The following is a 25,404-nucleotide window of genomic DNA, read 5'->3' as shown; positions in this document are numbered from 1 at the left end:
TATTGTATTTTGATGTTTTATTTATGAACACTGTGCATATATCCTATATTCTTCAGAATGATGATTTTTCAGTGAGAACAAATATTACAAGCATGATATCCACCTTCATCACATATGATGACTTCAAATTGTATCTTCAGAAATATTCTTACATTTGGAGACATCAGAAAGGACTATGGCCTAAAAAGATGTTTTTCACTTTTTTTTTCCCTGTAGTTACTAATGTGTCTGCTAGACAAAACATACCCATGAAACTTTTAAAAAAGTAATATTTCATTAACTTAGCAGAAAGATTTCTCAGATGTTGCATTACAAAGGTATTACAAATCATAGCAACAGACAAGAGAAAGCATTTATTTATTGACATTTTGACTTAGGAAACACCACAGATATTGGGAATGAAAATCATGTTTTCACTGAATAGTTGTCTACCATTCAAGGATGACATTAAAAATTATGCAATCCCATACTTTTTCATAGGGGTTAGAAAAACTTTTCCAATACTTTATGCACAGTCACCACTTTTAAGAAGGGAATTGATTGTCTGTTTCTCTTACTGCCTTCAGACAACACAGAGATAGATTTTCAATATTGTTATCTGTAAATGTAGATAAATTTTAACTCCGGGTTTAGTTTGCTTGTGTATGACACCAGTTTATTAAGCCTGCAAAATCAATTCATTGCTCTATATTTCAGCTCAGGAACTGCTGCTCCTATGGAATTAATTGTACTGTATAGAATGACTTTGGGAGGCAAGATAGTGAAAGATAATCCTTCCCAACAACGGCAGTCACTTTCTTAGCCTGGCTGCAGTTACATTACTTGATGAGCAAAATACAGTCTGCTGATGCTTCTAAAAAGCTGCATGGTGGAGCTGTCCTATTATACAAGCCTTAGGCTGAAAAGAAAAAGAACACATGGGTACATCCTTAATTATATTTATATATTACTCATCAACAATAAATCAAGAAACCATGGTTCCTTATCAACTAGTTTTCCTGACTTGTATACTCATCAACTACCATGACTGTACAGGTGTACTAAGCAATATCTGGAAAAATGCCAGGAAGCATAGTGATAGATCAGAGTGATGTTGATATTCTGATATTAAATCCAAAGGATGTTAAAGTATGCATTTTGTATTAAAAAAAAAAAAATAGTGCAGGGGAGAAACTTCAGAGATCTCATGAGACTGGAAGGCAGAAATGAAATTAATCAGAACTCATCCAGTCTAAAATCTGCTTTAAAACATCTTTGGAAAATAGCACCAGCAAGGAGTGGTCCAGTGGCATAATTAATTATTTTAGTGGATTGCCCTAGCAATAGCTAGCAAAGGTAATCCTTTCAGAGGAAAATATCAGATAATAAACCAAAGTTAAGAGAATATCAAATAGCAAAGAGATACTTCATACTCAAAATTATTGTGAAATATTATTTAAAGCTATGCAAACAACTGGTAGCTTATTCAGAATATACATGTAAACTCACACTTTTTTTAGTACATTACAGTTTGAGAAGTACTTCTTGAGAAGTACTGAGACTGAAAAAGTCTAGCAGGAGAGAGTGCCAGGAAAAATGGGTTGTAATGAACATACCCTATCACAGCATTGAAACACACTAAAAGCCCTCTTTAAACATAAACCCATCATCTGGGATTGTCAATGTTTTGGTCTACAGAGCTGAAATCACTGAATTAAGTAGGCTGATGTCAGAGGCCCACCATTTGACCTTTAGCAGGCTGCTATGCAACTCCTATGGTTGTAGCTTTTGCTAGATAAAGCACAATTAAATAGTTGTTATGAAAAGAGCAACAAGAAATATCTGCGTAACTGAGAGAAACAGCAGCTCTAAACTGATACAAAAATATTTGCCCAGCACCACCTATACCCCAATCAATGAGAAACAGCTCAAAGCAGTCCACCAGCTAGCCTGAATCAATCTAGAAGAAGCTCTCCATCTCAAAACATCCATCTACATCAGCCCAAAGGGAGGTTGGCATGTGGAATGCCTACTCATGGAGGACCTCACAACTTTCTAGTCTCCTTTGCATCAGCTCCTTTGTCATGGGAATGAAACATCCATTACCCTCCACAACAATGAAGATATTTACAGCACTAGCCTACATTCTTTTTAAAGAAGTAATCAAGTACTGTTTTTGTGACATACTATTCCTACTCTTGAAGGGGGCAAAAAGAGACTGATAACTTTGAAATATACCAACTGGTGTGTTAGAAGAAAATGCATATTTTTAATTAACTTTGGGTTTATAAATGCTAAGACAGAGTGAAATTCTACCAGTTCCTTTTTTTTATCATCTCTCTTGCCCTTAAACTATTTATTATGGAAAGATTACTTCTGTAATTTATCAGACTGCAGCTGTCCTTACTGAAGAAAGAGTAGAGACATTTTTTCGAGTTTTTTTTCTTTTGTAAGTAGATTTTAGCTACAGAGTTTAACAGACACATGAATACCTCTATTCAAGCTTAAATACAATCATGAAAAGAAGCAAAAACTCTTAAATATGTTAAAAGAACATGAAAGAGAAGAAAACATAGAGCAAATATTACGACTTCTGTAAAGAAATATGGATTCAATATCTCATTTTAATTATAAGTGATTTTATATTTCAGTAGTTCTGAATAACCACTGACTTTCCAATAATTAGTTAAACTACTAAGATATTTAGCTACCACTCTAAGTTTAGTTTGCAATGATAACTCATATGTATAGAAACCAATAAGAAGTCACCACATTTTCTTCATATTTACACTCGACATTTGTGAGAAATGACCTGAGGATGAAGCAGATAAGATAGAGGGCTGAGAGTTGAAATAAAAGACAAAATTGGAAAAAGAATGTTTGCAGAATAATCTGGTGTCAGCTCATATCTAAGTCTTAATAAATACTTCTCTGAAAGACTGACAACCTAAAAAAAAAACCAAAACAAAAGAGAGAGAAAAATCAAAGACGGACAGTGAAAGATGATGTAAGAAAAGTAGAGATCCATAGGGGAATTTAGTCCTTGAAATATTATGAAAATAATTTTAATTCTTAGCATTCCTTGGAAAAAAAATGTGGATTCTGGGTCTCTCAATTACAAACCTCACTTAATCTCATTTCCTCTTTCATTAAAGGGATCCTCTTTGGGGTTTTTTTGGTTTTTTGGGTTTTTTTTTTGTTTGTTTTGTTTTGTTTTGAGTTGTTTGTTTCTTTGTTTGTTTTTGTTTTGGGGGGTCATTTGTTTGTTTGGGTTTTTGTTTTGGTTTTGGTTTTTTTTGGGTTTTGGGTTTTTTTAAGTAAAACATCTTAAACAATTCATTTTTTTTTCCCACATACACAAGCAGGTAACACATTATTCTGGGGAGGGGAGATGTAGGTACACAGGTCTCCTTCCAATGATGCAGTTGAACATTCTCCTACATCTTAAGTAAGCCTCTGGAGTTATATATAAACTCTTAGACAATAGGGAAAAAGACAGGAATAGTACTGGTTGCTCATGACATCAGACTTTTTGGAATGTGAAAATATCCATCATATTTTGCTTATTTTGTCTATCTGTTGGCATGGAAGGCCTCTACCATCGGAAAGAAAACAAACAAACAAACAAAAAATACAAATGTGTGAGGTGGATGAGGTGGAGAAACTCTGGAGGATATGCAGATCCCCCCAGCAGACACTCCCTTATCCCTACCATCCTCTACACAGAGCTGCAAGACTGGAACTTCAGGCATTTCCGGTCCTTCCAATTTCCTTCCAACTACCCAAAAGGAACAACTTGGCTGAACTCAATCCTCATTTCACTGCTGCATATGCTCCCAGGAAAGTTTCGCACTGTATTTTGCAGTTATTCATGCTGTGGCTTTACAAATTGCTTCACCACATCTGCACTGGGTTTTGGTGTGAGATAAATGCCAAATAACTTGATAGAAACACAACACGGGCAGCTCTTCATATGTCCTTCAGAAGAAATGGAACAGTTCTGCCAGGAAAAACTAAGGTGGATAAGTGCTAATAGTATTTAGTACTGGAGAAGATTTTTAATATAACCTTCAATTATTATTATGCTGTCAGTAAATGTATATAAGGAAGGCAAAACAGAGAAAAAGAAAACAAATCTATTGTGGTTTTATTTAGATAAGAGCTCCTATGGCTGCTCACTTTAACTGCATTGACTAGGAGCTACCACATACTGCAATCATCAGCTCCAGGATAATATATACCTTCACAGCTAAACTAACATATGAGTTCTCAAGAATAACTGTTTTGTACATGTAATGATGGTGATTTATATTATGTAGCACAAATTGCACTATCAGCGAGTTCAATAAAGTCCTGTTACACAATTTGAAACTTGCCCGGTTTGACAGTCATCAAACAATGATCTCTAAAGCCATAAATGAGAAATATGCACATATTTATCTCTAAAGCCACAAATGAGAAATATACACATACTTTCAGTCCTAGCACAGAATTTATACAATAATCCAAACGCCTAATGTAGCATTTTTCTGAAGGTGTATTACCATAGTGTCATGTTTACATACTTATGCCTACCTCCTAAACTGTATGTTGAAAAATATGCATACACAATAAAAAAATACTATTACTCACTGTTATAAGTGATGTTAAATCCACGTCCTGACATTGAATGGTCAGCTTGAAATTCCAGACGCAAAATATGGCCATTACTGGTAAGATGGGAAGGAACTTCAGCACCAGTAAATGTTCCTATTATGGGGGAATCTGGAGAGTCACCATCTTTAACTGCAAGGAAGTCAAACTGAGATTCCAAGTCAAAGTCATTAAAGGAGAGATGGATTCGGCTCCCAGGGTCTGAAATTATTGTCCAGATACAGTTTAAATTATTTCCATATCCCTCTGGATAATCAGGTGAAAGAACTGTTCCCATCGGTGCAGTAAAATTGGAAAGGCAAGGAACTGCCAAAAAGAGAGAGAGGTTAGATAACAGAATAACACATTTCAATAAGGATTTATTTTAGTGCTAAATTTTTGTGAGATCTTAAAACTTGCTGATTACCTCAACTGAATAATTCATTATTTGTAATGATCTGCGAATCTAGAAGAAAGGTTGTTCATTTTTTTTAATCTTCATATTCCCTACCTCTCAATAAAACTACCTCTCAAGCAGAGCCCCCAAGAAATAAAGAACATCCTTGTTGCATTGGAAATCCACGGCAGTCCTTACAATTTAGCCATGATAACAATCACTTGGCACCACTTATTTTCTCTTGTAGGGAAGTATTTAGATGAGCAGACCTCCCACTGAGCACATTAAAGGGGCAGAAAGTCAATAGTGCTCTTATCATTTGTTGTTCACACAGCGGCACCAGAAATTAACAAGCCTCAAAGAGACAACAGAGATGTTTTGTTGTTATCAGGATAATGTTTTATATTAAACCAATTCAGTTAAGCCATACTAAATTGAGTTGCAGAGATGAAAGTATCTGATTGCACTCTGAATATATTTGATCCATACTATTTTACTGGAAAATTTAAGACAGGTGCTGCCACAAACACGTATCACAACATTGGTTTTACTTATGCTCTATAATGCAACTGGAAGAGAGCTATAAATGTGTATGATAATGTAAGTTCTAAAAGGTATTCATATAAAATACATGGAAAAAATGTAAATAATTTAAAACCTTGATTTCAATTCAGCAACTTCTAACGTAAGGTAATATATTAACATATAAGACTAGCTATAAAAAGTGTATCATACATATAAAATCTACAGAATCCTACCAAAAAAAACCAATAATAAAACACTGTATCAAATCACATAAAGACAAATGCTTTAATAGTTGTTATAAGAGAAAAAAGTATTTTAGCAGTTCTAGAACCTGTCTTGGGTATAATCATTAAGCAAACCCACTACTGAACAAAAGTAAATTAATCCAGCCAGCAGAATTAATTGTATTGTGCTAACTCTGAAATCAATCACACAAATTATTACCTATAAGTAAAAACTTATCATAATGTTATGTCTTAAAAATAATAAGAAGAAAATATTTGGTACATACAAATACAGATTGGTATGTTTGCAGACCACTGGTTGTTTTCTTGGCAAATGATAGATTTCTCTCCAATTAATTCAAATCCAAACTGACACTCAAATCTTAAAACATCACGATTAGAAAATCCATCCCCTTCTCTGATACCATACAATGGTGTTCCAGGATCCCCACAGCTTTCCTTTTCAATTTCTGTTGAAATAAATAAGAAATTTATTTATAGAATAAAACAAACTTCTTCCAGGTATATGCTGCATCTAGAAAATTTCAAGCAAATTAAAATCTTCTACATAAGAACAGTTGCCAAAATGCACCACCACGTCTGATTCTATACTCAAGCTTCTTAAGGAGGAAATTTTGTGCAAGGAATCCCATCAGGGGGAATGAGTGAGTGGTTGTGTAGTGCTTAGTTGTTGGCTAGTGTTAAACCATTACAAGACTAGGGCCTTAGAAAAATCAGAACTGTTTATGTTTATAGACTACTTGAAATTTAATTTTATTTTGTAAAATTTTAGACAATAATAACATTAAGTAAAATATCACCAGTAGTACATGAGCTCTTAAAAGTAGAAATAGAGACCTGTCCACATTTCAATACAGGTCAGATTGACGAACCAATGGCAAAGAAAGGGAGTAGTGACAGAAAAGAATTGCCCAGAGTCAAAAAGAGGTTAGACATAAATAGGTAGGTATATAAACAAACTTATACACACACACATTATGTACACACATGCAAAAACCAGCTCTACTCAAATAACATTTTACTTCAGTAGTCTTAACTGCAAGAAATCTGAATGATTCTGTCCTATTTCTACAACTGTTAGAGCTATTATATTCTCTCAAATTGCATCCTGTTCTGAACTTTCAGTGGTAGTTAGAGGCATGGAAGAATCTTCTAAAAGCATTTCCACTCATGCCTTTCAAAAGTTCACAGGGCAATTCAAGCCATAATTATAGGTATGAGTTGGAAGAGACCTTAAATATCCTCTAGTTCCAACTCTCTGCCATAGCCAGAGACACTTCCATTAGATGGGGTTACTAAAAGCCCTGTCCAATCTAACTTTGATTACTTTGAATTATGGGGCATCCACAACTTCTCTGGGACACCTGTTCATAATGAAAAATGTCTTACTTATATTCAATGAAATTCTATCCTCTTTCAGTTTAAACACATTAGCTCTCATCCTAGCACTGCACTCAGTGATGAAGAGTCCCTCCCCATCTTCCCTGTAAGCCCTCTTTAGGTGCCAGAAGGCTGCTGTAAGATCTCCACAAAGAGAGGTACTCCAGCCCTTTGATCATCTTCATGGCTCTCCTCTGGACCCACTCTATCGAGCTCATGTTTTTCTTATGCCAGGAGCCCCAGAGATGGAAGCAGTACTTCAGGTGGGGTGTCCCAAAAGTGGAGTAGAGGGGTAGAATCACTTCCCTTGACCTGCTGGCCACGCTTCTTTTGATGCAGCCTAATGTGCAATTAAGTTCCTGCTCTGCAAGAGCACATGGGAAGGTCATATCAATTTTTCATCCACCAATATCCTCAAATCATCTGCATGTCTGCTCACAATGCACTCTTCACCCAGTCTATAGCCATATTTGGGACTGCCCTGATCCAGATGCAGGAACTTGCAATTGGTGTTGTTGAATCTCATGAAATTCACAGAGGCCCACCTCTCAAGCCTGTCCAGGTCTATCTGGATGTCATCTTTCCCTTCAGTGTGTTGACCACACCACACAGCTTGGAGTCATGAGAAAACTTGTAGAGTGTGTACTCAATCCCACTGTCCACGTCGCTGAAACACATCACACTGGTCCCAGTATGGACCCCTGAGGGACACCACTCATCACTGGTCTTCACCCAGATATTGTACTGTTGACTGCAAGTCTTTGAGGGTCACCATCCAGCCAGTTCCTTATTCACTTGTAGCATATTTGTCAAATCCATGTCTCTCAATTTTAGAAATAAGGATGTTGTATGTGAAAGTACCGAATGCTTTGCACATGCCCAGGTAGATCATGCCAGGTCATGCAATTCCTTTATTCACCAATATTGTAGTGCCAATGTAGGAGACTGAGTTTGTCAGGCACAATTTGCCTGTACTGAAGCCATTCTGGCTGTCACCCATCACCTCCTTATTTTCCTTGTTTCCAGAAGGACCTGCTTCATGATCCTGCCAGGCACAGAAATGCGACTGACTGGCCTGTAGTTGCCTAGGTCTTCCTTTTTAAGTTTTTAAAAATGGGGGTTCTATTTTCTGTTTCCTCTCAGTGGGAACTTCAACAGTCTGCCACAACTTTTCAAAGACAACGGCTAGTGGCTTAATTTCATTTGTCAGTTCCCTCAGGACATTCAGATGCATCTCATCAGGCCCCGTCAACTTATATGCCTTCAGGTTTCTTAGATGGTCTTTAACCTGGGTGGTCTTCTGTGGTGGGAGACACTTCACTCTCCCAGTCCATGTCTCCATTCTGTGAGGTGAGTGGTGTAGCTAGAGCACTTGCTAGTGAAGTACAAGGCAGAAAGATTTTTGAGTACCTCAGCCTCCTCCTTGTTTGTTGTAGCCAGGTCCCCTGTTTCACTCATTATTGCAGGTACAACTTCTTCCATCTTCCTTTGTTCTCCTATGTAGCTGAAGAAACTCTGTTATTTTTCATTCCCTAGTCAGGCTCAGCTCCAGCTGTGCCTTGGATTTCTTGATCCTCTCCCTGAGATGGGACCTCAGGAGGTGTCCAGGCTCCTGCTCAAGGCAGACCCAGCTTTGAGCTAAGACCAGGTACTCAGGGATTTATCCAGTTGGGTCCAGAAAACCTCCCAGGATGAAGAATGTTCTGGTAAACCTGTTATTGACTGTCTGTGTGGTAAAAAACAGTTTTTCCTTATATCTAGTCTTGTTCTAACTTTGTCCATTGCACCACCAGCTTTCCATCATGCACCAATGCAGAGCCTGACTCTGTCTTCTCAATAGATACTGACAGGCTAATATTAGACCCTACTTCTACAACTCCCTCAGGCTCTCCTCACAGGGTAAGTGCTCTAGCCCCTGATCTCCTCAGCAGGTCTCTGCTGAAGTCACTGCAGTTAATCACTCTCTCAAAACTGGATGTACTGACCTCCATTACAGTCTGACCTATTAACTACTACCCCTCTATCCTATCATTGAACCTGTTGGGGTTTTTTGGGTTTAGTTTTGGGGTTTTTTTGGGAGGTTGGGAGTTGTTTGTTTGATTTTGGGGGGTTTTCTGGTTGGTTGGTTTTGTTTTGGTGTTTTGTTTTCATTTTGTCTTCCATCCAGTTATCTCTGAAAAAATTCTTGCATTCAAGTCAAGACATTATATTCACATATCCAACTCTGGATGAGTGGACAGAGTGAAAAGCTTTGGTAAGTTTAAGGTAGGCAACATCTACTGCTGTTCCCCTGTCCAGTGACCAAGTAACCTATTACAGAGCAATCAGCTTGCTAATTTAATTAATGAATTAGGCATTCACAATCACTTTCTTCACATGCCAGAAAAGGGCATCCAAGAAGACTTGATCCATGATTTTCCCAAGAACTGAATAAAGGTCAGCCTGCATTTGCATAGGTCAGGCTTTTGTTAAAGGTCATAAAACTTTTTTCCAGTCTTTATGTATTTCTCATAAGCTTGACAAACCAGCAAAGATAGGAAAATGGCCTTGGAAGGAGATTCATCTGTTCTTTTAGCACCCTTGGGTGCAGTCTGTTATGTATTAGAAACTTGTAAAGAAAATATTGTGCTCAAGATAATAAAGCTAGGAATGCACTCATCATCCACAAATAGAGAAAATATGGCACATAAGTAATAGAAATTCAGAACAAAATGTTTTTTTCCTTGTCGAGTCCAACTATCACAAACTTCTTTCATGAGAGATGATAATTATAAAAAGGATAGAAATCTTAAAAATAAAATTAACATATCACATGCAATAATAGCAACAAATATCCCAATACCATAGGCATGATTTCTGGTAATGTGAGAGATCTATAATTTTTTAAAGACTAACTCCTGGTCATACTCACTGATGATTTTAGATACTCACTTCGGAAACTCAGTGTACAAATTCGTAGTTTGTGGCTGCACAACACTAAATTAAGTTAATAAATGCCAAAGTATCCTCTAACAAGAAATGTTTAGAAAACATATCAAATTGAGGGAGAAAATAAAATAATAATATAAAGAAAAATAAATTAACCATCTCATTTTGTTTTAAATTATCCTTATGTTATTTTTGTATATCGCTCTGAAAGATTTCACATATTTCTAACCAGTGTTGTACTGAAGGGAGAGCCCAAGGCTACAGTAGCCACCAGCATAGGGATAGCAAGATAGGAATGCTCTTTTTCTCTCACCCTCTGTCTTTGTGAAGGACAGGCCCATTTTGGAGGTGACTAAATGGGGCCTTGGGGAAAAGAAATGGTCATTTACTACACAAATGCATTTTGACAGAATCACACTGGAGTTATGGCTTGCAGAAGTAACTTGTCTATCTTTTCCCTTCTGTAACTCAAGTGAAAATAAAAGATCAGAATGTGATTTGTACAAGGAAAACAACTTTGAAAGAAAAGTGATCACTGGTGCACAGTGGAAAAGTACAATACTGAAGACTTGTTACCAGTTCAACAGAGATTCAACATCTACAGTCCTTTAGAGAACACCAGGCAAAGACCAATCACTGTTTACTTTAGCAACATTTTAGAACAATGCCCATTATTTGTTTTACTGAACATATCAATGGATATATGAAATACAACTAAATTTGTTTAGTCATTAGTAAAATTGGATTTGAATTCATTATATATTATTTTTTAAAACTAAGAATACTGGATTAACTAAATACTAGAATGTGAAAAGAAACAGTGTTTGAGTGTGTGATTCAAAAAGGATAAAGCTGGCTGTTTAATATTTGAATTTGTTATGTCAAAGTTACAGACATTCAGCATCATATATTGACACACTGACATTTTGCAAGATAATGTGGAAAAATATATATAATCCCAGTTTGAAACACTAGGGTATGTATAATTTATACACGCATTACTGAATATATATATCTAACTTAGTTGTGAAATTGCCAGTGTTCCCAATGCAGGATTTGCTTATTCAAAAAGTTAGGAAAATACGCCATTATATATTTCACAGAATCACAGAATGGGTAAGGCTGGAAGGGATCACAGTGGGTCATCTGGTCCAACCTCTATGCTCAAGCAGGGTCATCCCAGAGCACACTGCACATAATTGCATCCAGGCAGTTCTTGAATATCCCCAGTGAGGGAACAATGTGTATAACTTTTGCTTGCAAAGGTCAAGGAACCATTGGTAGCATAATCATCTAGATTGGTTTTGTGTGGCAAGGGTTTGATAGTGGAGAGGCTACAGGGTGGATTCTGTGAGAAGCTTCAGGAAGGTTCCTCCATGTCTGACAGAGCCAATGCCAGCTGCCTCCAAGACAGACCCACTGCTGGCCAGGGATGAGCCCGTCAGCCACAATGGTAGCACTTCTGTGGTAATGTATTTAAGAACAGGGAGAAAAAAGCTCAACAAACTGGAGCTGGAGAGAGAAGTGAGAATATGTGAGAGAAAATGGTCTGCCTCACCAGGGTCTGTGAAAAAGGAAGGGAAGAATGTTCTTCAGACACCACAACAGGGATTCATACCCTCAATACCCTGCGGTCTGTGGAGGAGATCATGGTGAGGCAGCTGTGCCCGTGCTGCCATGGAGGATCCATGGAGGTCCACACCAGAGCAAAGATCCACCTGCAGCCCCTGGAGGCCTGAAGGAGGCTGTGATCCTGTGGGAAGACCACTCTTTGTCTAGAAGTAAATTAAATTATTTTCCCCAAGTCAAGTCTGTTTTGTCCTCGATGGTAACTGTAAGCTGCCCTTATCTTGACTCATAAGGTTTTTTTGCTGTATTTAATCTCTGCTGTTCTGCAGAGGAGTGGAATGAGAGAGCCACCTTGGTGGGCACCTGACAACCAGCCAAGGTCAACCCACCACACCATCTCCTCTATCTTGAAAATTAGAACTTAAATCATAAGGAGAAAACACACTGAAAGTGCAGGAAGTAGGAAAATAGTTAATAATTTATAAATCAAGAACATATATATTTCTCTGTTTTAATCAGGATGATCAATAATGAAAACAATTGGAAAATTATGCTGTATGTCTTCATAGCATGTATAGTCAAGACACATGATCTTAAAGATCCATAGCAGACAAACAGTTTTGGATCAATTTCAGCAATCTTAGGCTATCATTACCAATTTACATGGGAATAGACTGGAGATTTGTTACATTTATTTGCAATAGGGTTTAGGTATTGCTATTATCAGTAAACAAAACAGAAATCTGAATCACCTAACAGATAATACCTTCTCCTAAATACTACAATGTTTATATATATCTTCAAATAAATGAGACAGTTTTGTTTCTTACCTTACTGTTAAAGCATGAGTATTTCTATAAACAAAGGATGGAAGTTCTTTTCCAAAAGAACCAAGTGTCTAGTGCCACATGATTTTCAGTTATATTTTAAAGGTTATCAATACCTTTATTTCATTCTAATGATCAGATTTTTATCTCTAGGTTCCATGTCTTGGAATGTCCAAATATATATCAAAAAAATGTTCACTTTTTCTACTATTTTTTCCCAGAACAACTAGTGTGATTTTTTTTTAGCCTCAATTCTGACTACAATAGGTTTTATATTTATTTTTGTTTCTTTTTTCCCCCCCCTTGTGTGCCTAAAAGACAGGAAAGGAAAATCTCCTCTAAGATACGGTGTGGCTATTTTTCTAGCAATTAGGAAGTGTGAGGATAGGGAATGAATCTTGCCCTGATTTTAAAGAGAAATACGATGGAACAATGCTTGTAGCAAAACTATGAAAACTTGCACTTCACATGACCTCCAGCTGCTCCTCACTGCTCCAGACGAGACACCCATTACAGTGTTTTGTAGCATCTTTCTATTACAGAAGAAATAGGTACATAAGAGGACAAAAGGAGAGGAGAAGGAGGATTTATGGATACAGTCTTATCCCTTTATGAATTCACTAGGTGTTTAGTCTATAATGTGTTATACAGAACAGCCATTCAAGGGTATAGTGAACCTCATGGAGAGAAAAAAAAATCTATAAAAGATGTTCTTTCCCTACCATGTGGGTGGTGATAACCTTCTGTACCCTTGCTGAATTGTGCCAATTGTCAGGGTACTTCTTATTTCCTGATCATATAAATTGATGAGCCAGAATGTGAACATTTCACAAAGGAAAAAAAGGTAATTAATTGAGGGAGGATAATTGGTCTAAGGTTACTTATAGGAAAGTCAGATGAGGTTCCTCTGAGAATGACGTGGGAAAACAATAGCAGACACCATTAAAAGTAATATTTTATGTATAGCACAGGCTCTCAACATTCCTAGTATAAAGAAAAACCAGTTACATCATTCTCCATGATAATAGATTTTTCAGAGGGACAGCAATAATATCAGCATGATTTTTATTGCATTTTTCATCTAAAGTTTTCTACTATCAGCATAAAATATTTCCTAATTATGTTCTGTTATATATTTTTAGGTACTTACAGACTTTATGGGTATGCATACTTCCTTCTCTTTCTATTCAGGACCATGTTCTGTATCTTCAAGTTGAGTTATTTACTACTCAACCAGCAATAAACTGGCCCAGCTAATGAATGAGCCCTCTGGGGCTTTACGTAATAACTGCACCTCCAAGAAAATAAGTTACTCTCTTAATTTACGTTTAGAAAATAAACTGGTATGTAGATCTCTATCCACACAAACAATTTAAAAGCACCATGGGACTTCTCATTCATATAAAAGTTCACAAACACTGCGGTATTTCCCAAATTTCCGTCAAAATATTGTTAAATCCCACTATTTTATTAATTCCAGATTTACTTGCAAAAACAGCTGGTATTTTATCACTTGATGAAATTTCACTTAAAGTTGCCTCAAGAGATTTCTGTTCCCTGCATAATTTTATTGCCCCAAACCTTATCAGTATGGCTTTCCTCCTTCAGCCTTATTGCAGTAATACTTGCTTTGTCTCAGTATAATTTTGATGTGACGATGCATGTCAGGAGAGACGTTTTATGCTCCCATTATGTTCTTCTGAAAATGTAGTGTGTACATACATCTTTACATTCCTGTTTGCCTATTCTTTGCTTCCCAACCACTACAGCTTTTAATCTACACCTTTCCTCTTTAGCTAATTTCCCTCTACCAATAATCTAGAGAAGAGGTTGGAAGGAGGTATGTTACATTTGCTTTTATTAACACAGCTGCTTCAGCCTGGAGGAACTGCATTTGGGTGTAGTTAACTAATTCGAGATGGCTTTTGCTTAATGTACCTGACTTAAGCTGACTAAAGGTGAATCACTGAATAATTTGAAGAAATTTTCATGTAACTATTTTTTTTTAAAGGTTAAAATATAATTTGACATTCTGGAGTCCTATATAACATAGTTAAACCTTGAAAATTCAAGTATTTTTGTTAAAGAGAGAAAATATCTATGAATTTTAGCAGCTCTCCCTTAATGTAATTTTAATAGCAGACAACTACCTTGTTAGCTTTCTTTACGGAACTAGAGATACTAGACACTAGCAAGAAAGAATAAATGGAAAAAAAATACCAAGGAATCATATCTAAATTTGCATCCTTTACATGAACAGTTTCAATGCAAATACACAGAATACCCCTTAGACCAGCAGTTACTGCTTGACCTGTCAAAAGGAAATAACAATGTGAATGTGTAGTCACCACATGCAGAAATGTCTGTAATAATCTTCAAGGTAGCATTAAGCCTAAAATCCATTGAACAGCAGTTACATAAATTCTATAATTACTGTGCCTGAATACTCTTTATTTAAGTGGATGAGGCTTTTCTCATTTTAAAATGAGAATGTTTTTCTTCAATACATTAAATCATTTGATTTCAATGAGAAAAGTATAAGCATGTTGTTAATCATCATAAAGAAATTGAAGCTGCAGAGCATGTGTTCCTTTGATGTTTACAATATATTTTACATTATGATAAAAACATGCAATACACTATTTTAATAATGTGAGCAGTAACAGGAACCCCATTTGTGTAATTGATGATTTAACTTTCACTCATCTTTAGACAATCTTCAGGAAAATAGAATGTTTCAATAGATTAAATAGTTTCATCTCCATCTGCCAGTATGCTTTTGAAGATCATATAAATAGAAATGAACTAATTCAAGGGATTTTTTTCTGGCACTATGGGAGTCAGAGTTGTATAGAGAATTTTGACACTTTTGTTATGCATAGTGCTTTCTTTTTCTTCTTTAATGGTAAATACATGCAGATAGAAGCCCAAAGCCAAGATTGTTGAAGCTATCATCAAGAATGTATCACTTGACACACACCGAGTTTTTCCGTGACAACTGTGAATCTATTTGCAGCTAGTACATTATCTGTAGAACCTTTCAAATCTGTTGATGTCTTACAATATCAAGGCACATGTTTTCAACCTGCACCAGCTCTGCAACTCTTCTTTAATGACAATCAATAAATTCTATCCTCCGACGCCTTTAATGATTCCATAATGTTCTTTGCATCATATTCTGAATATACATTTGACTATAGAACAGCATCAACGTTTTCATATGGTAGCAACTTTATTGTCATTAAAACTTTTTCAGTTTTGCTGAGTCAATGTGTAAGACTGTTAGTTTCATCTTGTGTTTGCCTTTGCAGAAGGTCACAGAACAGAGTAAAAGGAAGTCTGTAGAGAAATAGTTAGAAATTCCTATTAAAAAAAAAATCAAACAAAACATGCTAAAATTGTGTGTTTATCCACTCATACAGGAGTAATAAAGTGAATGACAAAAATAAATACCTAAACAGCACTGAAAGAAAGAGTATTTATGGGAAATGATGGAACACCCTGAACACCTTCTCAACTAGAATTTGACAACACGAATTATGTGGCAAGAGACTGAAAATTATTATAGTGATATTTGTTGCTCAATATCAACCTTCAATTTATCTGCATATGTCTATTCTCTACAGACATTTTCTCAGAGAGTAAGCACACTACTGTAAAATATCCAAATATTGGGGCTCTATACCAGCAAAATCCTCCTGTCCATGGCTTATATAAATCACTCTAGCCTCTATTACACTATGTTATGACAAATAATATTATGGTATGAGGTATTACTGTTACTATCCATGCCAAAATTTTGTATTCATCACATATTCTTTATACAGGGTTTAATTCATGTATCTCACTTACCTAAGTGATAAAACTCTTCCATTCCATTGCAGTTTCAGAACTTTGGCTTCAGAAGGTTTTAGATTTATTTATGTAACTAGTTTTCTTGCCTAGGGTTTTGGTCCCATGATCCTTCATCCTGCTTCTTTCTAGTTAGATCAGTTATTCCCTTCTGACACAAGGCAATCATATCTTTCCAAAAGGAAGCGAGGACAGACTAACACCAAAACCAAAATCACAAAGAAAAAATCCCAACCCCAAAAACCCTGAACAAATACCATCCTCTGCAACACACACACACACACACACAAGACAATTCCCAGATCAACTGTATAGACACAAAGCAGGATTTGCTCCCATAAAAGTCATATAGTGCTTTTGCATTGGGTTTGGGTAGCAAGATTTTGGTAGCCACGGGTCTGCAGGGGTGATCTCTGTGAGAAGAGGCGGTTCCCATATCAGAGCCAACTCCAAGAAAGACCTGCTGCTGGCCAAATTTGAGCCCACCAGAAATGCTGGTGGTGCCTTTGTGATAACACATTTAAAAGAAAGATCAATAAAATTATGAGAGAAACAGCCCTGCAGACATGAAGGTCAGAGAAGGAAGAGAAGGAGAAGTCCATGCATCAGAATAGAGATTCCCCTGCAGCCTGTGGTGAGGACCACAGGGAAGCAGGCTGTCCCCCTGCAGCACCTGGAGGTCTATGCTGGACCAGATTACCACTTGCATTACCACTTGCAGCCTCTGGAGGACCCCACACTTCAGCAAGTGGATATACCCTGAAAAAATCTGCGTATGGAGAGCCCATGCAGGAGCAGGCTTCTGGCAGTTCCTGTGACTCCACGAAGAGGAGCCCATTCAGGAGCAGGTTTTCTGGAAGGACCTGTGGCCCATAGGAGACTCACACTGGAGAAGTCCATTCCCAAAGGACCATGCCCCATGGAAAGGCCACATGTTAGAGCAGGTCTAAAAGAACAGCAGACAGTGGAAAGGACACAACGCTGGAGTAGGGGAAGAGCGTAAGGAGGAACGAGTGGTAGAGACCAAGTGTTATGATTTGACCACACTCCCTGTTCCCTATCCACCTGTACCATTTGGGTAAAGGAAAAGTTAGAAGAGCTTGGAATGAAGGAGTGAAGGTAAGCCTGGGACAAAGAGGAGGTGGAGGGATGTTTTTAGTTTTGTCTTCATTTTGCACTATCCTACTTCATTTTTATTTAACAAGAAATAAAATTAATCTTCCCTTAGTTGAGTCTGTTTTCCTGTGACAGTAACTGTTATCTCCCATTCTCATCTCAACGCATGAGCTTTTTCATGTTATTTTCTTCCCCTGTCCTGCTGAGGAGGGGAGTGGGAGCAGCTTGGTGGACATATGGCAGTCAGCCAAGGTTATCCAGCACAGAGTTGCACATAAATTTCATCTAAAGTTTGTTGTTGAATGGACTTTTTCCAAGTTAGAAATGGAGTGCTCTCACATCCCCTACCCCTGCAAAAAAATAAGAAGAGAGAGAAGCATTGCTAGGAGCTCTAAGACTACAACTCAGACCAAGCTCTTGGGGATTTCAGTTTCTGTAAGCTAAATCCTCTTAAACAAGTGAGTAAGCCTATGCAAATTGGAATTTTACAAACGAAATCTGGTTAGATACCCCCTTGCCAAATTTCAGGTCATCAATTCAATGTGCAAGAAAGTTAGAACTTACCAAAAAGGTTGCCTTTTTTTTTCTTTTTTAATGGTGACAATGAAGTGCATTTTCCTGAAATTATGTTCTTCAAAGCTGCTAAGTGTTTTGCTTGAATTTGCCCATAAGCACTTTAAATGAGACAGCCACTTAGTACAGATAATTTCAGCCTTTAAGAAATAGTCAAAGTTCAGAGTTTTTAAATGGTAAAGAATAATTAAACTAATTTTTATCTTACTTAGGAAATGATGATTCAACCTCAAAGTAATGAATCAGTTTCACCAATAATATGTTTTATTGTATCACTCTCTGTTAAAATATACAAAATAGAGAGAGAAGAGTTTATTTGCATACGGGTGGGAAGAGTAAGTGAAATTAAGAAAGGAACTTTCCCACTATACCAGAAAGATCACTATTGTGACTGTATGTCCAAGATCTAGTAGGTGGCATCCCTGCTCATAGTGGGGGTGTTGGCACTAGATGATCTTTAAGGTCCCTTCCCACCCAAAGTGTTCTATGATACTATGAAATTCTTTCATTTAGAGGAATTACCTCAAAGTACTTGAAGTTGCCATAACTTTTATTTAAATCATGCAAACGTCACTTGTCAGCCAGGTTAAAAGAATTCATGCAAATTGCAATGTAAACAGCCTGCTGGCCATAAAGATTACTTTAAGCTGCCTATTACCATTTTCATTTACCTATGAAAGTATGCTATAGATGATGAAGTGAAAAAAGTGAAGCTGAATAGCACTTAGAAATCTGTTCTCTTTCTCAGAAGCTTTGATGATATCAAAGTAGTGATAAATATTACAAGCAGACTCAAGAGCAACTATAGCTTCTTGTCAAGAAGTCAAAAGAACAATGATAGTTTCTTGTTTACCCTTTCTGATTCAAAAGAAATAGCATGACTTCCTGACAAGGTATCCTAACAAACACCTTGGGCCACTTCTGCTATAATACTGACAATACAGCATGAATTTTCTCAACAAAGTAGCTAGAGATAATTATAGATTTATTATTCCAAGTGATATGTCAGCAAATATAAGACACCTGGACCTTGATAGATCAACAAACTTAGAACAAAACAGCAATTATGCAACATTTATCCTCATTGTCAGAACTGGATGTTCAACTTGAAGCTGATAAAAATTGTTCTTTACTTTCCAATCTCATGCAAGACCTAGTGACTGTACTGCTTTTACAATCTGCTCCTTCATTATATTTAGGGAAAACAAAATTTTAACTGGCATTGTAGGACAATTTGATTATGAAACATTTGATTATTGCCTTACCATAAATGGTTAGAAGTAGTATTTCTGTCACTACCTCATCTACTACATTATTTCCAAGCATTGTATTCAAAAGAGTCCACTGTTAGACAGCTAACAACGATTCAAAGGTCACCTCCTTGGAACTGGACAGTTTTCTGAAAATGAGAGTTGTTCCAGCAGCATGTCACTGTGCTACTCTCAAGCTAATGCAGAAATTGAAAACCTCACAAGAGATTTGAAAGAAAGCTTACAAAATAAAAACTCAGAAGGAACAGCTTGAAAGATGTTCACTGCAATTTGGCGTTCTACATTGCCATAGGCTTCTTTTTAAATTACACCTAGGAATTTCTTCCTCCACTAGGAAAAATCAGTAATTCAAGAAATATTTTCAAGTTAGAGATTATTTTTAAAATGTACCAAATGATTAATAAAGATGAATAATATTTATTTCCAAACTTAAAACTTAGTTTCAATAGAGTTAGGCTGCTGAAGACCAGCATAGCAAACTTAGGTAAAGCAGTAAAAGAACGCTAACACTAAGCTAGAATTAAAGCTGTGCATGTCAAGATAAAATATTTATGCAAGTACCCACAGCACAAGGTAGAATAAAGACAGTGACATTTTATGCCAAAGGTCATCAAGCAAGTTTTAGGATGGGACTTTCTAATGTTCACTCAGTGCTACAAAACTGCAAAGAACATTTTACACCCTCTTTTTCCAGAAAAAATATTTGAGTTACATGATTTCACCTGCAGTGATTAATAATCAGCAGCAGTATTCTTTTTTTTTATTCTGTAAGGCATGCATCAGAAAATTATTTGCTTCCCCCACAAGTTCACACTTTTCAGAACAATGAAATGTTTTCCTGTATCTCTCTCTTCTAGGAAGGAATTAAATCTTCTCTTAGCTATCACTTTAATGCACATTCTCCAAAGAGAATTGCCTAAGAATGTAACTTGGGGACAAGCTATTTTCTAGTGCAGCAGAATAAACTACTCCCAGTTTTGACATGGAAAAATCTCAGGAGGAAACAGTGCAAGACAGACATACTACACCAACAACAAGCAGTTAAAATACATCAGGTCTGGCTAGAATGGAGTCACCTTTCCCATAGCAGGCCTCATAGGGCTTTGCTTTTATTGGTAGCTAGAACGTGCTGATGACACACCACTGTTTTGGCTACTGTTGAGCAGTTCTTGTACAGAATCAAGGCCATCTCTCCAACCAAATTATAGCTGGGTGCTTCAACTTGCCACATGCTACCTGTGAATACCACACAGCTGGTAAAAATAGGTCCGGAAGATTCCTAAAACACCTGATTGATAACTTCTTGGTACAAGCACTAAGATGACTAGGAAAATTGCCCTCTTTGATTTTTTGCTTGTTAACAGAAAGGGGCTTGTGGTAGAACTGGTGATGGGTGGCTATCTTGGCCACAGTGACAATGAAGAAGTTGGGTTTAACATGCCTGGTGACAGAGGAAAACTACCAGCAAAACTGCAGCTCTGGACATGAGTAGAGCAGATGCTTTTGAAGGTGCTGGGATTCATCAGTGCCAGTCACTTTGTAAATGCCACCTCCTGAGGGCACAGGAGCAGGCAATTCCAAAATGTTGGAAGTCAAGCAAGCAAAGCAGAAGGCTGGCTTGGATGAACAGGGATCTTATAGATTTACAGTGAAAAAAGAAAGTGTATGACCAGCAGAAGCAAGGTGGGTGACATGGGAGGAATGCAGAGATACGTCTCGCCATCGTAGAGAGGAAATTCATGTGGCCAAAGCTCATTTAGAATTGAAACTGGTCAGTACTATGGGGGATAGTAAAAAGAGCTTTTTAAAATGTGTTCATAGCAAAAGGCAGTGCAAAAATAACATCATCCCATTACAAAATGAGGGTGGTCACCTCACAAACAGTGACACAGACAAGACAGAAATGTTAAGTGATTCCTTTGCTTAGCCTTAAACACTGATTATGGTTTGCCACTGCCCCTGTGCTGGACGGACATGACTGTGAGGATGATAAACTCCCAGTAAAACCTCAGCTTGTCTGGGATCTGCTGCTCCAGTTGCATCCATATATGTCTGTGGGGCTTGATGTGATTCATCTGAAAATACTCAAAGAACTGACTGATGTCATAGTAAAACCTTTCTGAATGATTTTTGAATGATCTTGGGAATCTGGAGAGGTCTGAGTTGACCAGAAGCTGGCTAATGCATCCCGATTTTCAAGAAAGGCAAGAAGGATAATCCTGGTAACTACAGACCTGTCAGTCTCACTTCGGTGACTGGTAAAACTAAGGAGAAGACTGTTCTGGGAGTTACTAAAAAGCATCTGAAGGACAACTAAACCGGGAGGAGCTGTCAGGTTAGGACAATGTGTTACTCCTTGCAATTCCTTACATATTCTGCAATTATAAGCTTAGGCTAAGAAAGAAGCATATAGGAAAACTAACAGATACCTGCAATACAAAGAGAGCAGAATTACTTTGTCCCTGAGGGATACTGCTAGGCAAGAAGACCAACATATTGGCAATTAGGTGTTAAACCTGTATAACAAAAAAGTCAGAAAGGATTATTGTAGGGAAAATGTTAATAGAGTAAATTTATTCATAGTAGTTGCTCAAATACTATTTTATTGGGTGAACACCGTTTTATTTATGTTCATTATTCTTGTTCAAAATTTGGACTGTTTATAAATCATCGTAAGATGTCCATTTTTGAGATATTATCAACAAAGAAGAGAAAGTAACTAGTAAAATGTCATCTGAGCTACCTGGAGACAAGAGCATGCTGTTGCAGTTAAAATTGTGATGAGAAGAATCTACAAAGGCTGTGATGTGATATAAATGCTAACACCATGAAACGGATGACAACAATTAATGTATATGCCTGGAGAGAATGAAAAACCACAATTTTAACATTTGGCCACCTCTTATTTGAATTTCATTTATGGAGTGCCTAGGCTGAGATCCTGGTACCTGAAAAGTAAAAAGTGAGAGCAATAAAAAGTATCAGGAAAGTAAATGAGAGATGCAATGCATCACCAAGTATTGCAGTCTGGTTAGCAGCAATAAACACTGAGTTGTGCATCATGAAATAAGAAATTATAACAGTACTTTTGCCACTAATTCCGATTTATTTTTATCTGATTTTCTCCACTTATAACACTAGAATAATAATGATTTTTTTTTCTTGAAGTAGAGAAAAAAGTATTACAATCTTTGTTATGATTAGAATATAAGATCACATATATGTTGAAACTGATAGAGGATCATTGTGTACTTATCGAAGACTTTAAAGAGTGTGCTGTAAATAAGGCAAAGGCCAACACTTGGATGACGAAATTAAAAATTTTAAATGGCTGCTACGTATTCAAGGCGACGTTCACCCAATGAGATCAACGAGACAGGGAGCCTAAGGGAAATATTGTGTGGCTGTGTAATTAAAGAATATGTTAATGAACATGTGCACAGAGGCTGAAATTTTACTTTCACGAGTAACTTATGTTGTGACACTTCTTAATTTTTGAAAAATAGACTTTGCAAAAAGGCTACCTTCTAAAAAAAACCCACCCCACCGTTCTTGAATTCAATCCACTCCATAGGTAGATTAAGCTAAAGGAAGAAAACACATATTGTTTAGATAAGCTTTTCACCTCCATCATACTATGTTGCTTTAGTAGTTTTTGAAAATTAACTACTGCAGCACAGACTAAACCACTGATCTAATGTTAAACAAGGTGTGGAGAAATCCTGATTCCAGCACATTGGAAAAGGACCACTGGGACCTGTGCAGGTGCATCTCTCAAACACCATCCATTCAGGTGCCAAAATAAAATAGAAGTCTTGAGAGACTAGACAGGTTTCTGGTTCATGCTTTCCTTTCTACATAAATTACTCTGACTTATGAAATAGTACTGGGTATATGAATTAGCTCCTTACTAAAATGAAAAGGTTACTTCAAATACCTCAAAGACGTATTTATGGACTCAGTCAAAATTTAAAATATTAATTACACTTGAGCTTCATTTTCTAGACAGAAATACTTTTTAAAAAAAACATGAGATACTTTTATATCAGAAGCTAATCTAAACACATCTAAATCTTAAGAGAAAGCAGGTATCAAAGCTACTGCCAGAATATTTATTTTAACTTTAGCTTGCGCTATTGGGATTTTTAAATGAATGTTATAGTTTTTGATATGCATAATGTGGTATATGCAGTCTCTTCAGTCATGTATAAAAATTTTACTACAACAGGACAGAATCTCCCTTTATGGGCTACCTTTTGAATGAAAATTGACTAAAAATAGAGTAACTGTTGCTTTTCAATCATAGGCAGAATCCAGTTATTCATTCTTTGTCAGAGCATCCCAATTTTGCCAAAAAGGTAGGCAGGCAAGACTATTACCATACTTAACACCTATCAAAGAGCCACCACAGTTTTTAACTTCTCCATGTTTCCATGGAAGCTAAGTAGATTAACTGATCACTTTTTAAGAAGGATATGTGAGGTACTTCGGAAATTGTGCAGCCTGAAAATCTTCATTTGCTAGCAGAACTGCATAATCATGGATCACACATTTTTCAAAACAACAGCTAAATCAAAATTCTGTGCCTAATTTTTGAGATACCACATAACAGAAAAATCAGTTGGGACTGCAGTAGGGATCAGGGAAAAAAGAAGTGTGACATAATTAGCTCTATATTGTTCTTCCAATTTCATGGTCAGACCACTAGCATTTACTACAGTTATGGAGTCATGGCAAGGAAAGGGCGAGCAGAGAATGGCCTCAATGACAAAGTAGGGAAAAGCATATAAAACAATGAATTCCAAAAAATAGCATGACTTCCACTTCACCTTCTAAAAAAACTACTTCCCTAACGACCACCAAGAAAGATATTTAAATTCAGATAAGTTAGATTCCCTTGCATTCCTTGGAATTCCTTTAAATGTTTTTACTGTTTCCAGTGGTTGAAAACACATGCATAGTAAGTCTAAATCAAAATAACAGATTTAAAACCATCCAGAAAACATGCAAGTGCTAAGTAGAGTATTGCACTTAAGTAATGCTTTATAACATTCTATTATAATGAGTTTTATTTAGAGACAGCTCCCTACAATTTCCAGATACAGAAGTTAAACTGGGATTCCTAAGTCTTATTGAATTAAATTCTCTGATTCAAGAGACTGAATGAAAATTGAGCTCATTATGGGTTTAGAGACTATGAACATACCGTGTATATGTTCACTGTTATCTAATGGAAGCCTGAACGTGAACTAAAGAAATACAAAATGAAAGAGTGACAGAAGGAAATACATAATATGATCATAAGTTGGTCTTCAGTGTCATTTACAAATTTTGCAAGACATAATTCCACTCCCTATGTCAAGACAGGAAGAGTATTTTATGAAGCTGGCAAAAGAATAAGAAATGTCATTTGTTCAAGGGAACCTCTGTGGACAGAGAGGAATCAAATTTGAGAGTCTTTGAGTTCTACAGCTTGAAACATTTTTGCCTATTTGAAGATTGATAGGTATGAGAAAAAAAGTGCAAGTCAGATAAATTCTAGCAGATGCCAGTTACTCAAAAGCAGGTTTAGCAAGTCTTGCTGACATAAATATATTCCTATATATTTATTTAATTTCATAAATGCAAGTGTTAAATGCAAACTCATGATGGCAGTATTGAACAGGCCAAACTTTCACTTGAAATATCTGACTAATGCAAATGACAATGGAACCTCCAACAAGGTTTGGAACCACTTAGCAAGAAAAATAAATGTTCACTTCATCAATAATCAGGTCCCTGCCACTACTGAAAGTAGTGCTGTAAGTGGTGCTTAAAAGTAGGAAAGTAATAAAAATGAGATAACACTAGAAATCATGAAAAATGAGAAACGTAAAGAGTGACATTCTTAAATCCTTTCAGAAGAGATCTCATGGGACGTTACCCACACTTAATTATTTCACTAAAACACCCAATAAATTTCAGTTCTGCAAGATGGTGGACATGGAGCACAGAATCTCTGTATAACACGCTTTGTGATCTGCCTTTGACTGATAATTCACCTTGTCTCTAACATTTTCCATTCCACATCCACAATATGATTTGGAGAGGCTGTGCTTTAAGATGGGGTG

General features: G+C 36.7%; 1 protein-coding gene across 1 annotated transcript in view; it reads right to left on the bottom strand.

Moving 5' to 3' along the window:
- CSMD3 (CUB and Sushi multiple domains 3) overlaps positions 1-25,404 on the bottom strand; it is a 604,389-nt gene that overhangs the window by 249,417 nt on the left and 329,568 nt on the right. Inside the window, exons 14-15 of the mRNA XM_008929222.3 lie at positions 6,045-6,227; positions 4,612-4,938 (exon numbers count right to left, since the gene is read on the bottom strand). Of these exons, the coding sequence (XP_008927470.2) occupies positions 4,612-4,938; positions 6,045-6,227 (510 nt within the window). The remainder of the gene's footprint in view (positions 1-4,611; positions 4,939-6,044; positions 6,228-25,404) is intronic.

This window comes from Manacus vitellinus, unplaced genomic scaffold (assembly GCF_001715985.3).
Source record: "Manacus vitellinus isolate BGI_N305 unplaced genomic scaffold, ASM171598v3 scaffold_1_pilon, whole genome shotgun sequence".
In the NCBI taxonomy this organism is placed as follows: Eukaryota; Metazoa; Chordata; class Aves; order Passeriformes; family Pipridae; genus Manacus; species Manacus vitellinus.
Note: the sequence above shows the minus strand (reverse complement) of the source record. Positions and strands in the feature narration are given on the sequence as shown.